Source organism: Varanus komodoensis, unplaced genomic scaffold (assembly GCF_004798865.1).
Source record: "Varanus komodoensis strain SLA01 unplaced genomic scaffold, ASM479886v1 scaffold8, whole genome shotgun sequence".
Lineage (NCBI taxonomy): Eukaryota > Metazoa > Chordata > Lepidosauria > Squamata > Varanidae > Varanus > Varanus komodoensis.
The window spans coordinates 20,788,635-20,805,413 of record NW_025336481.1 but is presented as its reverse complement, the minus strand read 5'-3'; the positions used below and the strand labels follow the sequence as shown (position 1 = coordinate 20,805,413).

The 16,779-nt window shown below is 43.2% G+C and overlaps 2 protein-coding genes across 2 annotated transcripts in view; both read left to right on the top strand.

The window, feature by feature from the left end:
* The first annotated feature begins 62 nt into the window (after positions 1 to 62).
* Positions 63 to 16,779, top strand: part of DDX47 (DEAD-box helicase 47) — a 28,105-nt gene continuing 11,388 nt past the window's right edge. The window contains exon 1 of the mRNA XM_044455379.1: positions 63 to 68. The gene's annotated coding sequence lies outside the window, so the exon portion shown is untranslated. The remainder of the gene's footprint in view (positions 69 to 16,779) is intronic.
* On the top strand, positions 3,067 to 8,916 carry APOLD1 (apolipoprotein L domain containing 1). Its single transcript, XM_044455380.1, has 2 exons — positions 3,067 to 3,110; positions 5,803 to 8,916. Exons 1-2 carry the CDS (start codon positions 3,099 to 3,101, stop codon positions 6,517 to 6,519), a joined length of 729 nt encoding a protein of 242 aa, XP_044311315.1. The 5' UTR covers positions 3,067 to 3,098; the 3' UTR covers positions 6,520 to 8,916.

Sequence of the window (16,779 nt, the reverse complement as noted above, 5' to 3'; positions counted from 1 at the left end):
GAAGATTGTAATCTTTAAAAGTACTGTGTTTCTATAATTATATTAAGGGACTAGAAACTTTTTGTTTGGTAAAAGAAAGCTGAGATTCATAAAATTCTAACACAAACTTGTGCCTTCTGCCTGGATGTCTGGAATTTGCTTGTGAGGCAGCATGCTTTAGAGACCTTCATCATCTTCTACACCAACCACATATACACTCAGATCGTGTGCATGTAATTGTGGAGAGAGAGTGTTGCATGAACAAATGCAAAAAAGATATCCTTGTTCCTTACTAGGTTCTTGCTAGGTGATGAAAGGTGCAATCCTGTGCATGTTTAGGCAGGAAAACATGTTCTGATCCATACGAGTTCCCTCCCCCTTATTGCCACTTTCCTTTGACCACTGAGTTCAGAGAATATAATAATCCCACCATAACTACAACCCCTCAAACTACCCATGGTGTCTCAGGGTGGTGCATTTGGAAAAAGCAAGCCACCCCTTCCAGAAGTAGTCTGGGTTTGGATGACTTGATAACCCACCGTGGCTGGTTGCTTACAATAGGCAGGTCAGCACAACCTGATAACAACCCTGGGAGTGTTACCCATGCAGTGTGGGTAAAATTTCTGTGTACCTGACAGACAATTTTATTTATTTATTTATTTATTAAAACATTTCTATGCCGCCCCTTGCCGAAGCCTCGGGGCAGCTTACAACACAATAAAATACAAAAATAAAAATATAAAATTAACAATATAAAATAAATATGCCTTAAGAAATCTGTAGTTTTATTCTTTTCAGTGGGCTCTATGTTAGGGTTGCATTGTGTGCTGTATGATTTTTGTTTTGTCTTGTAAGATGCATTAAGGGACACTGTCAGCACCTGCAGAGTGAGGAAGGTGGCCTGAGGGAAAAGGCAGAAAAAGTGTAGGTCTGGCAGCAGAATTGTAGGTGCCAGCAAGAGGAGGATCCGTGTAATCCTACAGACCACCTCAGAACCACAGGAGGCTCTACCAAAGGTTTCCCAGCAGTGCTCAGCTTGGCCACAACAAGAGGGGTGGCTGCTCTCTAGTTCCGATTTGGCATCTGCCCCTAGTCCTGCCATGTCTTCGCTTGTGTTTTGATTCTCACCTGTTCTGGACTCTGTCTGTGGCCCTGCCACACCTTGTTGGTATATAACCCTTGCTTGTTCTTGCCTTTGGCTTGGCCTCTGGCCCTGCTAATCTTGCCAGTTCTCTGTCCAGCCTCATCAGCCCTGATCCTGGTGTTCCAGTTGAGGATGCCTCCTGCTTAGTCAGGGAGCTGGCTCAAGAATGGCTCAAGGTGCAAGTGCAACGGCCCAGTAGCAATTAGCTGGGCAGGTGTCTGCAGAATGAGGTGCACTGTGGGAAAGCCAGAACACAGTGGTGCTGTTAGCAGTCTTGGACTAATGGAAATAATTAGCAGGCTGAAGATCCCCTCGGGTTAGCTGACTTTTGCTCACAGGTGCTTCACCTTCTGCTGCCAGCCTAGCCCGTGAATCTTTTTGCCTGAAGGGGTTTCCTCTCCCTAAAATCATATGTCTTCCTCTCCCTGTCCATATGCTGCTTTTTACAAAGGAGGTGTTCTTAGGAGTCAGGATCCTTTGAAGCCACACACTCAAACAGACTTTAGAGCATATATAAAGTAGCATACGGAAATTCAATCTTCCTTCCTTCCTTCCTTCCTTCCTTCCTTCCCATATATTTATAGGCCGCCTATCGTTGCTGAGGCCTTCCTTATTTTCTACCTTTCTTTCCCATGTTAACCACAAACAATCCATGAAGAGAACCCATGGTTTGTTGCTGGGTTGTGAACTGTGGGATCAGACAACACAATAATCCACATTTCAATAACAATCCATGGTTCAAAGACTACCCAAACTCAACCCTTGGGTATGGCATATCAGCAGAACCCAACCACTACTGAGCTAGATTGACCAATTGGCAGCGGTGTATGCTCCATAGGCAGGTGCCCTTCTTTTGCATACAGCTCAGGTCTGTTGCATTTGGAGTGTTGCTTTGTAAGCACCCTTTGCATCCCATTTTCTTCCTGCTTGCTGCACAGGGCAGCCTGTCTTGGCCTGTAATGAGATGATAGACTGAATGAACCGATAATCTCAACTATGTGCATAAAGTTGCACTAGATGACCTTCAATCAGCTTCTTTCCTGCAGGGTGATGATCTCCGCACAGTGTACTACCCATTGAAAGAAACCTCACACATTGGAACACCTTTTGTCATGGTGCCATTGTAAAATATGTGCCAGCACTGGTGTGTCTTCTCAGTGTGGCAGGCCAGTGCAGATAGGCTCACATGGAGGCAACAACCAGAGCGAAAGATCTGAGTTTGCAACCAGACTTTGTCAATCTTTGAGCAGACACTCTGAAACTCTCCATAACTAGCTTGAATCCTAGTGATTTCAATGAGTACACTGACACCATGATTTAGATAAAACCTAGTATGTGGCTTTATCCGTGTCCATTCTGATCGTTCTGTAAAATCATTGGGATAGTGACTACAGCAGGTACTTACTTGCTTTTCTGAAAGTTGGGTGGCTCTCTGGCCCTTTTTGTGTTCCAGGCAAGCAGAGAACAAAATCTTTTTAGTCATTGCATTTTCAAAAGAATAGAAACCCCAGATCAATTGGACCGTTGTTGAGATCATACATTATTTTCCCTACATTTGTATAAGACTGTGGGTATTCAGTCACCTGGTGGCAGGCACTGACCCCTTTCAGAAATAAGGCATAATGTCACCACTTATTTCAAGAAGAGGAAGGGTAGGGTATTCCCTCTGGGAGATTACCACATTTGCTCAGCATCAGGAACTCTGTGTGTGTGTGTGTGTGTGTGTGTTTGGGAAAAGTGAACACACAATGTTCAATTGCAAAGATTGTTTCCTGAATATGATAAAAGCTGCACCATCCCCATGGCCAGTTTCCACTGTGTCACATCCTTCTGAAGACGCTGTGTGTGCATCAGGAAACGACAAATTCCTGGTATGATGCAAAGCAATCCCAGTGGGGCAATAGGGCTGTGCTAAGTATAAATTGGGCCTGTCCAGAAACAGCCTGAGAGTCATTCTTGGGAACATTGCTCTGAAATGAAAACCACGGTAGGTGGGATTATTATTGCTTTTTTATCTTTGAAAACTTTAAGATGAAATTGCTCTGTCCTTTAAAAAAAAATAACAGAGTTTATCTAAAAAGAGGGATCCAAATATTTATCCCACTGTGCACTGATTTAGAAGTAGAGTCAGTTTAGTCATATTGCCTTATTTTAATTTAGTTTTATGTTCACCACTGAAATGCTCTAACTCCAAAGACAGACAATATACTAAACTAGCCTTTCCCAGCCTATCAGATTGTACCTTTCTTCATTCCCAGCCAGCATGGCCAGTGGCATCAGGTGGCTGGGGATGATGAGAAGGCAGTCCAACACATTCTGGACACTAGGTTGTGTAAGACTGGACTGAACCAGAAAGGCAGAAGATAAAAGGCTTTTTCTAAGGAAAGTTTTCTGAAACCTTTTATTTCTTGGGATTTAATATTTAATAATATTAACAGTAGTGACCACAGAATCAGAGTTTCAACAGCAGGTCTCAAATTTATATATATTATAAAGCAATATTAGCAAATATAAAGCAATGTATTATAAAGCAATATAACTGCTTTATAATACAAACTAGGTAAAGACAGAGAAAATGACTCCATGGTCTTCATGTCAAAGAGTGACAAAATGTTCGGGTTAAAAGAGGAAAAAGGTTAATCTGTGGAATTCAAGTAATTGAAATTTAAAAATGATCAAATAAGTCAAATTTCACAAATGAGGATTTTGCATATTTGATTATATGGCCTTGCTAACAAGCTTTAAGCATCTTGCTTGCAGGGAGACTTCTTTTGGTCACACTGTGCAGTGTGTGCATGTGAATTTATCTGAGCATTATTCTTTCTCTCTCCTGGGGCATTGTCCAAATCAGCAAAGGTGGCTTGAACCGGCTCATGACTCTACGACAGGCCAGGGGTTCTGGGTGACCAGAACACATGTGGGTCAACAATATTAATTCACCTTGATGTTGTGTGAGTCAGGCCATGATATGTTAAAAATAAAAATGGTTAAACTCAGGGGATATGTCTAAAAGATACAAATTAGTTCATTGGGGAATGTTGAAACTTGGCTTTATAATTTTTGGAAGTCCATTATCTACTATTGCAGGAAATCTTTACACTGTGATCCTAGGCATATGGTCACAGAAGGAAGCCCCACTGGGTGAATAGGATTGCAGTCCTAGTCAGTCCATGAATATTTGTCATAAAATTGTACAGGGGTGCAAACCTACATAAGGTTAGACAACTCCCAGCCTGCCCCAACCAGTATGGGGGAGGAATGATTAGAACTGGAAAGAAACTCTATGCTTTTCAGTCTGATATCGAACATTTCAAAATGTCCCTCCCCTTCACCTTACATCACACTAAAGAGCATATGACACAATGCACCAGAGAGTTCACTTATGTAAGCCCCACTGAAATCAACTTTCCAGTGGACTGTGTCCCACACCTCAGATAAATGATGGCTTCAAATCTGAGCCCTGATTTTGCTTGTGGATTTTGCCAGCTGTCTTCAGGCTTCATAGCCAATATTTTTAAGATACAGAACTTCCACCTTTCCTAGTTACAATAAAAGGGGACTCCATAATAGTTTATAAAAAAGCAAAAAGAAATTAAAATGTTGAACAATAAAAAAGAAAAAGAGTAATAGCACTGGTTACATGCACATTATGTATCCCTATATGTAAGCATATAGCTGGTCATCCTATCATTCGTAAAAATAATTATGCATATACTTTGACAAAGGCACCTCAAATAGCCATATATTTATCCATTTGCAAGTTATGCCTAAAGGCCATACAAGCAAAAATGGAAAGTTCTATTAAATCCTCCACCCACTGTGTTACTACAGGTGCACACTGAATATTGGACCCAATCCAAGAAGTCCTGGGCTCTTTCCTTCACTGTGACATTGCTGGGTGGTTTTAGGATCTCAGGATTTGGGGGTGGGGCAGGAGAAAGGAGTGATAATGGGCTTCCTCACATGACAAAAGAAATAAATATATGTAACCTGCACACTAAGATACTGATGAGATGAACTACATTTCCAAGTCCTGCAGAAACAAACCTTCCCCAACCTGGTGCCCTCCAGACATTTTGGGTGACAATTCCCAGGATTCCTGACTATTGGCCTTGTTAGATGGGCTGGCTGGAATTGAAAACATCTGGAAGGCACTGGGCTGTGGAAGTCTGGAAAACATTAAGAGAGGCTTGCATGTCCAAACCAAGATCTTTAAAAAGAGCAAAATTACTGTTGATTATGGATATATGTTTCTCTTTTTGGGGTTTTATTGAGGAGTGCTGTTGCCCCATGGCTATGGAATAAAGCCATAAAAGAGTTACCCATGCAGTTTTCCATAAGGAGGATATAAAGTCTTTTGGAACCATCCCAGAGGGCTTGCCATGGCAGTCTCTTGCAGCAAAGCCCCATTAAAGAGCTTGGGTGCATAAAAAAACAGGGAGGTGCTCATGATCCACTGGTTTATTCCCTCACATTTAACTAAGATCAGCAGAGAAAAGTCAGAGGCAAAGTTTTATGGGATCTGCTAAAAGAAATCATTGGTGCTTAGCCTATTTATATCTACTTATATTAGTGCATATTATAGAGTAAGTGTTCTGATACATCTATAGGTCTGGTGGTCAGAGTGTGTGATTGTCTTTCTAAATGCTTTCCCTTCTTTTGTTCTGCCTCCCATCAAGAGTATGGAAAACAATATTTCTCTCCACTGTTATGATCCGACACATCGCTTCCGAGATGTACTCCTGGACCAGAGAAGCAGGCTCCGTGACCAGATCAAGAAGCTCCATGAGATCTCACGGCGAATCAACAAGCTGCACCGGCGCTCCCTGATTGCCTATCTCACCGGGAGCTCCTTAAGTGCAGCAGGAGCCATCACAGCCATTGTGGGGCTGTCCTTGAGCCCTGCTACTTTAGGGGCATCGCTTTTGGCTTCTGGTGTGGGGTTGGGAGTAGCAGCTGCAGGAGGGGCTGTTACTGTGACTTCGGACCTCTCTCTGGTGTCCTTTAATTCCAGGGAGCTGAGAAGGGTCAGGGAGATTGCGGTGGCCTGTCACAGTCAGATGAGGGAAATCCTGAACAGCCTGGAGTTCTTACACCACAGTCAGGGGCCAATGGACCCCACTTTGTTGCCGGCTGAGAAGACTGCTTCATTCGCATTGTATAATTCCATCTGCTTCATGGTCTTCTGTGGCTCTCATGGCTTCCTGGTCCCAGAGTATACAGAAGAGGGAACTAAAGTAGGCCAGGCTGTGCTTAAAGCCAAAGTGCAGAAACTGGCTGAGAAGCTAGAAGCCTGTGCAAGACCAATGGATGAGATCTGTGAACTTCTAGGGAGCAGGAAAGGATGCCCCTTGAAGACTAGAAGATCAGCACCCTGGGATCAGCATCACTTTTGAGTAGCTCCTAACAAGCCATCCAGCCCCTGGCTTCCTTGGAGAAGAAAGACTGGGGCTAAAAGAAGTGAATGCACAATGCTGCTGTGGTTGTCTGATCTGACTGCTAGGGCAGTGTACTTTTCTCTGGGCATCCCTCAATCTTTGCAGCTGACACTTCTGGGGCTTGGACTGTACTGCTTTGCTGCTGAGGTACACTGTATATCTGTAGCTATAGCTGCTCTAGCACTGGTCCAAGCTCCCAAGGTGTGGTGTCTGCCTAAGGCAGCCACTTGGCATGTAACAGCTTGTTTTTTGTGAGCGGTAGTGGGGGAAATACCTCCCAAGCTTCTGAACACTGACCTGGATGCAAGAGATGCTTCCATAACACAGCCTTCCCCAATCTGGTCTCTTCCAAATATGCTGGACTACAACTCCCACGATGCCCAGTCGGCATGTGCCCCAGGCTGGGGAAGACTTCAGTAATACATGCCCTTTCATTTAATGATTCAAAGTGATCAGGATGAGTCAATGGGACCCTTTCTAAAGCTCAGCTTTTCTTTGATGCTCACAGTGTTGGACTTTAGTAACACAGTGGTCATGATGGAAATGCAGCCAAGAGGAAGGAAATGGCTGGAGATTCCAGAACCTGTAGTTCACAAAGTTTAACAAGGCAGATAATCAGGGACGAAAGGCTAAGTGGCCTGAATGTCCCTGAATCTTTTCCAGTGATGTTCTTAGTAGCAGATGGGAATCTGCCAAACAGCTGTGGCAAGAGATTAATTGGTTTTGCTTATGTTGTCCCTTGACTTCATGCAACTTCCCCTCTCTTTGATATGTGCTCTTTCCAAACCTGAAGCTTAGGAACATTGTTTATTTTTTATTTATTTTGTACAGGGTACTTTTAATTATTTGCAAAGCTTATATTTAAAGAAATAATAATCCTATCCACTGGAGAGAGAAGAACTTGTTCAATAGACTCAGAGCACATTATATCTGAGGCAGGACACCATTGTCAACTTGTTTGTTATTATTCTTCTGGTCACCTTTTTCTCTCGAAATACATACCAAAGAAGGCAGAACAGGCAGGACAGCTCTACAAGGAGGCAAAGTGTGTGTTTGCCTCAGGTGCTGAGGTGTGGAGGGCAGCAGCAGGATCCGGAGGGCAAATATCTGCTAAGCTAGGTTGCTCCCCTGAGGTGCAGTGCCATATGCAGGCTGCCTTTTTAGTGCTGGCACAAATTCAGCCATCAAGCGGCTTGGCTGGAGTGGGAGCCATTTTGTGTTTTATCTCAGGAAGCAGAACATCTTGGGCCGGGCTTGGGGGTTGGGTGGACAAACCAAGAACAAGAATTAAGCTAATGTCTTAAAAGAGCACCTCAGCCTGGGAGATTCTTCTCTACAAAGCAGTCACTGCTGCACTGCAAAGGTCTTACTTGGGAGGAGTAAAAATACTACTTGACATGCAGCAAGAAGCTGAGGCATGACAGATGTAATTAGGTCAGTACCCAAGACATTACTGGCCCCTGGAGAGAAGTGTGTGTGTATTTGCGGGAATGTGCTGTGGTTTATGGATTGCTAAAACAGGGCTAATGATATGTATTATCCAAACCAAGTGTTTTTATGGATATGAAGATAGGGAAGTGATTCATGGCATGAAAACTGTGTCTGCGAAGCACTGTGCTGCAATGGGATAAGCTCCCCTTCAAGGGGGAGGGCAATGTCTTTGCACTGGCTAAATAATGAAGTATTGCAGTGAAAGCCAGACCTCACCTCAGTTCCAGGCATCTATGTTTTTAAAAAGATGCAGAAAAGCTAGAAAGGGTACAGAGGAGGGCAATAAAGATGATTCAGGGACTGAAGGCAAAGCTGTATCGGGAATGATTGGGAGAACTAGGCATGATCAGCCTCAAGAGGAGAAGACCGAAGGGTGATATGATAGCACTTTACAAGTACCTAAAATGCTATCACAAAGAGGCAGGACAAGATCTCTTCTCATCCATCCCAGAGTGTAGGACATGGAAAACTGAATTAAGTTAAAAGAAACCACGTTTAGAATAGATACCAGGAAGTATTTCCTCACTGTCAGAGCAATATGACAATGCAACCTATTACCTGGGGAAGTTGTGGGCTCTCCCTCATTAGAGACATTCACAAAGCATCTGGACAGTCATCAGAATGCAATGGTGTAACAGTGTTTGTGCTAGCAGGGGGTTGGACCTGATGGCCTTCTGGTCCCATCCAACTCTTCTATTCTATGATTCCAAGTATCAAAGAATTGTTTCTTGCACCAGGGGATATGCATACTAGGATTAAAGGAGAGAGGTTGATGAGTTGATGGTTGATGACTGCATAAAAAGTGGCTTCCAAAGTTTTGCATGTTTGGAATTGCTCAAATAAACCACAAACCTTTGCTTCCTTGCCTAATTGTTTTTATGGTAAATTCAAATCTCATGATGTTGCAAAGCACAGCAGTTTAGGACAGATCTGCACACCCATCACAACAAAGTATGTATGGCTTTTCTCAGGTATGATTTCACATGCATTTACAGGCATACTTGTATGGGAATAATATATTATTCCTAATCATATCATACCACTGGGAAGCATCCCTGCAGCTATTTTTCAGGGACATAATCTTTTTCAATACTACCAGAATGAACTGTCAAAGATGTGCACCTGTTAGGTATATTGGGAGATAGTAACACTAAGAAAAAAATGCAATGATGAACAAAGAAAGAAAAATGCACAGTGGGCATATCAGAGATATGCACAAAGCCACTCAACGTTTGCTGAAGAGAATGCTGTAGTCTTAATCATTCAGGCCACAGCCAGTGCTGGGTGGGGCTGAATGCAGATGAAGAGAATCAAAAGCAAAAACAGAAACAAATAAGCTGCATATTGTAGCTTAAAGCTCTGACTGCCTTAGGAGAAGTATTTTAAACAAGCAGGTTGGGGAAGGAATTGCACAAAAGCCAGGAAATCACCACAAAAGATTGGGGAAAGGAGGTGGGGTGGGTGCAGGGGACCCCCAAAAGGCTTGGAGGGACGTGAAATTGGACCTGGGACCTGAGGTTCCTCACCCTTGGGGTAATGCATAATGGCACCAACATGAAAAGATTTGAACAATATATGTACACTTTGTTCTCATTGAGATGGTCAATTTGCATGTGGGTTTTATGACTTTGCAGTCCAGCTCTAGGGAATATATAGCAGAATGTTTTTCCATGCCAGCTTACCCATTAGATTCCTTGCACAAAAACACAGATCTCAGGAAAAGAAGTTCTTCTCTAGCCTTACTTTTTGTTTGTTTCCATCTGCAGATTTTATTTTATTTTTTTCTTTTCTTCTGGAGGAGCATTTAAACATCTATAGTTCTCATTTATAGTCTTATGTAGTACAGCCCAGGTACAGGCTCACCACCTCAGTGAAAACAATATTGTTGATTTCTAATGATTACTTGATTATTTTATTTCTTTACTGCTAAATGAGGAGAGAAACTTCTGAATCTCAAGTGCAGAGTGGTAGCAAGATTTAAATATATTTGATCCTAAGGAGTTTGAATATGGGATGAACTTCCTATAAACAGCATGGCAAATCTGACACAGTTTCCCGGCTTCCTTCTCTTTGGGTGGTGGGGTGGGGTGAGGAAAGGAGCCATAATGCTCTCCTGGATATCTAAGGCATTTGAAAAGCCAAAGAATAGATTGCTGTCTCCAGTGCAATATGATCTGGAAATACAGGGCTTCTTTACTTGAGGCTTTTGACCCACCACTTTGCTAAGGCTTCTGCTTTTGTTTTCTTTGTGGGATTAAGGGCACTTATTTACACATGGCTGTTTTCTCAGAGACTTTCTTTCTCTGCCTCTCTATATATTCCACTACACAACCACAAAGCAGCTATGATACCGCTCAATTGTGAAAGTATAATTGCAAAATGAATAGCAATTTATCATGAGATTAGCAAATAATACCTCACTTTCCTCTGACTAAAAAAACCCAGTGAGAATGGCTGCAAAATACAGAGAAGACTCAGAGGGTAATGACATTGTATAAAGCTCCTGCAAGCTACCTCTCAGTGAAGAACCACAAGTCCACAAGTAAGCACATTGTAAGAAATTCTAAATAAGTAAGTATGAACTAACTGCATCAGCCTTGATACTGTTTACTTCTTGGAGCACCTTCTCCAAACAATAGGAGTGGCATGGCAGGGTAAATAGGAAAACGATGCAGCAGCATATGAAGCTGCCTTAATAACAATATATGTTCAATTGTAAAGGTGAGCAAGCTTTACCCATAAGGATGCAGGAACAAACACAGGCAGTCCAGATAATTATCATAACATCAGCCCAGTCCCCTGAAATAAATAAATAAATAAGTGCACGCAAACCTTACCAGCCCTTCTTATTCATAGAACAGGCAAATAATTTAATTTATTTCGCACTGATATTTCCATCACACATGTATGTTGCATTTCAGGCTAAAGTCCTCCCAAAACTACTTACAAAAGATAACTGAAATCAAAAAGCACTGCTAAAAATACAAATAAAACAATCTGATTACTAAAATTGGATTTCTGTGTTCTACACAACAGATTTAGCACAACAATGCTATTGTGTGAATTGGCTCAGTGACAAAGTGACAAAATTTGTCAATATAGGAATAAAAGGTATGGATTCTCAGGCTTGCAGGTGCCTTCCTGTCTTCTGCTCTTAGAAGCTTCTACTTTCCATGACACCATAGTTTGCTGCTTTGCCCAATTAAACCAAGATTGAAAAGTATAATTTTATTGCAGCCTATAGTGTGTGCAAATTACAATTTGTTGCATATTACTGATTAATTGATTTGATTTGTACTGGAGCTGAGTGTCATCAGAATATTGATGGAGCTGAACTCCAAAACTCTGGCAGTTTCTTTCACTGGTTTGATACACGTGTTATATATCCTGGGGGATAAGATAACACCCTGAGGTATAGCACGGGCTAGTGGTCATGGTGTCAAACAGAAATCCCCCAGCACCACCTTCTGAAATTTCCCCTCCAAAAAGGACCAGAGCCCTTGTAAAGCAGTGCCTACCAAGCCCACTTGAGAGACCTCAGAAGGCTACCATGGTCAATGAAATTGAAAGCCACTAAAACATCCAGCAGAACCAACAGAGGTGCACTTAATGTCCTCCTGTCCAGTTCCTGGCATCTATCCTCTCTCTGTTTCAGAACTAGGCCTAAAGCTGGATTAAAATGGATCTAGATAAATTGCCTCTTTCAGAATTCCCTGGAGCTGCAAAGCTACCACGTGCTCCAGCACCTTGCACAAGAAGAGAATATTGGAGACCAGCCAGAAAGGATTCCATAGAGTGAGGTTCAGGCTTGCTTGTTTGCTTACATATGATGGTCTTATCGCCACCTCTTTTAGGCAAGATGGGATCACACTTTATATTAGTGGTGAAATGGATCATGGTCTAGACCGAGCAAGAGAGAGTCATGGTAGAGCCATGTTAGAGTTTGTTATAGTCTACTATCTGTTAATGATTACTTCAAGGCAGCAGCAACTATTTTGAGTGTGAGAAATTTAACAATAAAACTGATGAAAGAGCAAAATTGAGAAGTTGGATAAGGCAGGGTGTCCGAAACTGAAGGCCAACTGCAAAGATTAGAACTCTGCATTATTCCAAGCAGATCCTGCCTGTTCTTTACTTCACTTTTCCTTACTTTTCAGCAATTAGATCACCTCTGAGCAGACCTCACAGGTTTCAGACCAATGGCAGGATGTGGGGAGGTACTTTGGTCTGAGAGGAGACCTGACAAGAATGACACTCAGTGTTCCTCTCTTTACACCTGGGCAGAGATCCCAACTCAAGTTGCTCTGCTACTGCAGCATTTTGCTAGCATTAGGCAAACAGAGAGGTTTCTTCTGTGAATATGTTTGCCTTTCCTTGGGCATACAAATCCCTGTCTGGGTTCTGTTTATCTTAGTTATTGCTTTAGTAACTCTGTTCCTCATAAACCGTTTCGCCTTTACACTGGCATCTGTGTGACTCTTTGCCCCCAAACAGGATTGGACTTGCTACCTCTGGCTCACACGAACTAGCTACTCCTGTGGGTCCACGGGCAGCAGTTGGGGGTACATCAGCTGTTTACCCCTTGCTCTCAGAGAGTGCTTTTAACATTTGTCATAAAGAAGCATTTGCTACTACTCTCTTAATCTCCCTCCCTGGCTGCTTTTTATAAGCTAGGAAGGACAAGGATCCAGCACACAAATGGTAGGCCACACCTCTCCAAAGATCCTGCCCGGATCCTTTGGCTATACAAATGTAGACATATCCATTATAATTGGACAAACAGTAGCAAAAGTTACATCAACCAGACCTGTATCAATTATGGCATCCAAGCCAGTGTGGATATGACCACTTTTTTCTGCAGATTGTACACAAATTGGTCACAGTGGGCTATTGAGTGGACCACCTCTTCTTCTGACCAGAGCATAACAAGCCTCTGACCACCTAAAAGTTCTGTGGGGCAATTCTGAGCAGATGCAACAGTGGCAGAGAAGTGGACTTTCTTTGCTGGAAGAGGCTTTCGTACAAACTCTAGTCTGTGTTCGATTGGACTCAGTCCAGGCTTTCCACCCATGTTGCTCTAGTTGACCTCTCACAGCAACCTGGAAAACCAGGGGGTTTTGTGCTGGGGAATCCATTTATAAAACAGTTCTGGGGATCTAGACCAGGTATGTGAGGGGAATGTGAAGATGGAAGTTGTGGCACTGGAACAGTAGGCTCCTTTGGCTCCGCTCTGTGGGAGAGAACCCGGAAGAACAACTGAGTCAACCAGCTAAGAGCACACGCTTCTCTCCTAATACGTAGAGGACTGTGGGTAAGGTGAGGAGAGAGTGTGTTAAGGTTTGCCATGGCTCATTCTCTATAGTGTCTTGCTATGTTTGAATGCATACCGTGCTTACTGACACAGCCTTTATGTTAACTAAATGAACACTATTTTAGTAATGAGGTGTCAACTGATGCAAACTCTATGTGAATCAATCATATTTTGTGACTGGAGATGCCTTTTCAGAGTTTACAGTTTCTGTAATCCAAATCTTTAGGGCTGGGGAGGGCAGCATATACTCCTCAAGATGTTTTGGCCTACAGCTCCCATCCTCACTCTTGACTATGCTGGCAGAAGGCTGCTGTGAATTGTAGGCCTGGAGGGGCAGAAGTTGTCCTTTCCTGGGTGTTTCTTCCCATCCCAGTCTCTGCTGTTCCAGATAGCTGGTAGAGACTGGCATGAGTTCTATAGATTTCCTAGTGGGTTTCCCATAGTGAAACTTAGCATTTTGGGGATGAGAGTGGGAGCTGGGGAAAACTCTTGACAGTTACAGCACACATCACTGTGGTCCGCTGACTTTTGTGTAGAAACTTTGAATCTAAACAATAGGGCAGTCCTGCTGGGCAAATCAATTAGATACATCATGGCAAACGTGTATGAGTGAGTTTTTGGAGACCCTATCTATAAAGCAGGCCTAATGAGAACTTTCTGGGACCTAAACCAAAGGTACAAAGATAATGTGAAGAGGGAATTTGTGTAACTGGTGAATATATGGGAAAGCAAAGGAAAATGGGAAATGACTCATGTTCTTGGACTTTTTCCTTTCTACACATATATCCTAAGAAAGTGATCCACACAGTGTAATCCCTGATATAGCTCTAAGACCAAGGAATTCAAAAAGGTCTGCTCTCAGGTATGCAGGCACGGGATTGCTACCTGTGATTCTGATCGTAGACACACTTGTGATTCTCTTCACTGAACACACACTGACTTTTTTGTCAACATATATACAGCTGCAGGATGATGTAGCTGGCCACTGCATTTAGTACAGCCATTCCTGTTCTTAACAATAGAGGAAAATGCAAGGAGTTTTTGATACCTCATCACCACCTCAGTCAATTGCCAGGACTGATGTAAAGTCTCCATATATCACATCTAAACCCAGCAGAATTGTTGCCCTTGTTAGTGAGTCTACATGGGCTCATGTCCAAGCTAACATGTTCTACTGCCTGGTGGTCATTAGGAAATAGGTGGAGGTGGCAGTTGCTGATTGAGTGGGTGCCTGGCCTGAGCTTGAGCTGTCTTTCCCCAGTGGTGCAACTCTTTCTCACCATCTGGGATGAACAGAAGCGCCCAAAAAGGCCACAGAAAGGGTTGGACAACCTGTGCCCTTCCAGTTATTTGGGCTGCTATTTGAAATACAGCCAACACAGTCAATGGGAGTTGCAGTCCAACATCTGGAAGCCCACAAGCTGTGCACCTCTGGACAAATGGAATGAGAAGCATGCATGAAGAAGGCAAAGAGCGAAGAATGACAGTAAGGCTTCCAGGTGGCTGTAACTGGGAAGTATGGTTCCTTCGCTAGGAGCAATAATGTTGCATAGCAAATAATAATGCAGATCTAATCAGCGTGCTGACAAACAGTTTCTTAATGTTGAATGTTGTGATCTAGACAGCATAGCAAATAGCTGGGGGGATGCAGAAAAGCAGAGAAACAAGCTCCTGCCGTTATGTTATGGCTCTCAGAAGCTGAGATTGTGATGTCTGGCTCTCTAACTTTACCGGTCACACACACAAAAGTTTATTTAGATATCCTGCCACATTTCCTACTGTTATATGAAGACAGGATGCAACACCATTGAACTCCAGTAACTGATGGCTCAAGTTCATCGTCATTTCCACAGTGCTCACGCACTTAGCCAGCACCACCCTCCCAATAAATGGAGGAAAGTCATTAAGCCAGCCAGGGGTTTGCTCAGGAGTTCCCTTTTTCAGCAGAATTGTAAAGTCAACCCACTCAGAATCCTACCATGCCTTCTGAAAATGAGTCTGAGTCATTAATTTTAGCTGAAGCAAACAGCCCACATCCAAATAGGAACTGCCTCCAATTTTATTTATTGTAGAGGCTTGTACTCTGTCTTTCAACCACTTTCCCTTTACTAGACTTGCAAAGAGCCATTTACTGTATGTAGAACATCAGAGTAGGGAGTAAGATGACTTTGTAAAAGTTAAGACTCCTTGATCCCCTTGCCTCGGTTCTTTCCTGGGGCCTTTTGCCTCCTCCTCCTTTTCATTTAAAGCTCTCTGTATGAGGGCTGGCTGTTCATAGCATTTGCATTGTGTGCCTCTGATCATGTACAGGGTGCTTTTTCTGTGCAAAGGGAAAGCTTCCTCACCCACTCAAGCAGTAGAATCTGGTATCCTGTGGCAGCACGAGAGTATGGATTGAGTGGTGATTTGTAACCAGGGCCCTATGCTCCCACCCCGTCCCTGAACAATGATCTACAGGTTTTGAGGGCTGCATTGCCAGAACCTGGTGGCTTGTGGTAAGACAGGAGAGTGTTGCACCCTTGGGGAAAGGCGGAGTGCCTTCCACCAGCTTTGGTTGGTGGCCCAGCTGCTCTCCTACCTGGACGGGATAACCTGGCTTCAGTAACCCACACTCTGGTAATCTCTAAATTACATTACTGCAATGCACTCCATGTGGGGCTGCCCCTGAAGATGGTTCAGAAGCTGTAGCTGCTGCAGAATAACTGGTTAGAACACCTGAGGCTGGTTCTGGCCTGCTTGCATAGGCTGCCTGTATGCTTCCAGGCCCAATGCAAAGTGCTGGTTTTAACCTATAAAGCCCTACACATCTTGGACCACAGTGCCTGTCAAAGCTTCTCTCCCAGCTGTGATGTACTCCCACATGACACTCAGCCTGTGGGGCTTTCTTCCAAGTGTCAACTCTGAGGGAAGTGTGGAAGGTTGCCACTAGGGGGAGGGCTTTCTCTGTGTCCCCCTATGGAATAATTTCCCTACTGTAACCCAGCTGGCACCCATTCTTTTTGGCACCAGCTTAAGATGGCCATCTCTTCTGAGAGCTTCAGCTATGGGTGATCTGTCTTATATCATAATACTTGCATCCATGGGAGTAGGTCTTATGAAAATCCATGGGCCTACTTCTGAATACAAACATACTTGGGATTACACCATGGATCACTAGGTCTCTTGAGGTGTATTCTTATGCATCTTTAGATGGGAAAAAGGTTGTACAAAGGCCATAATCCTTGCTAGCATTGTCCAGCCAGCGAAGAACTGCCCTTTACTCTCACTCTGAAGTAAATCCTGTTATATTCAGAAGGATTTAATAGTTCCAAGTAATAAACACTTAGAATCTTGCTGTTAGTGACCAAGAGGTTTGACCGATATGATCACAGCACAGTATAGTGTTCCAGAAAAGTCCTACACTTGGGGAAAAAATA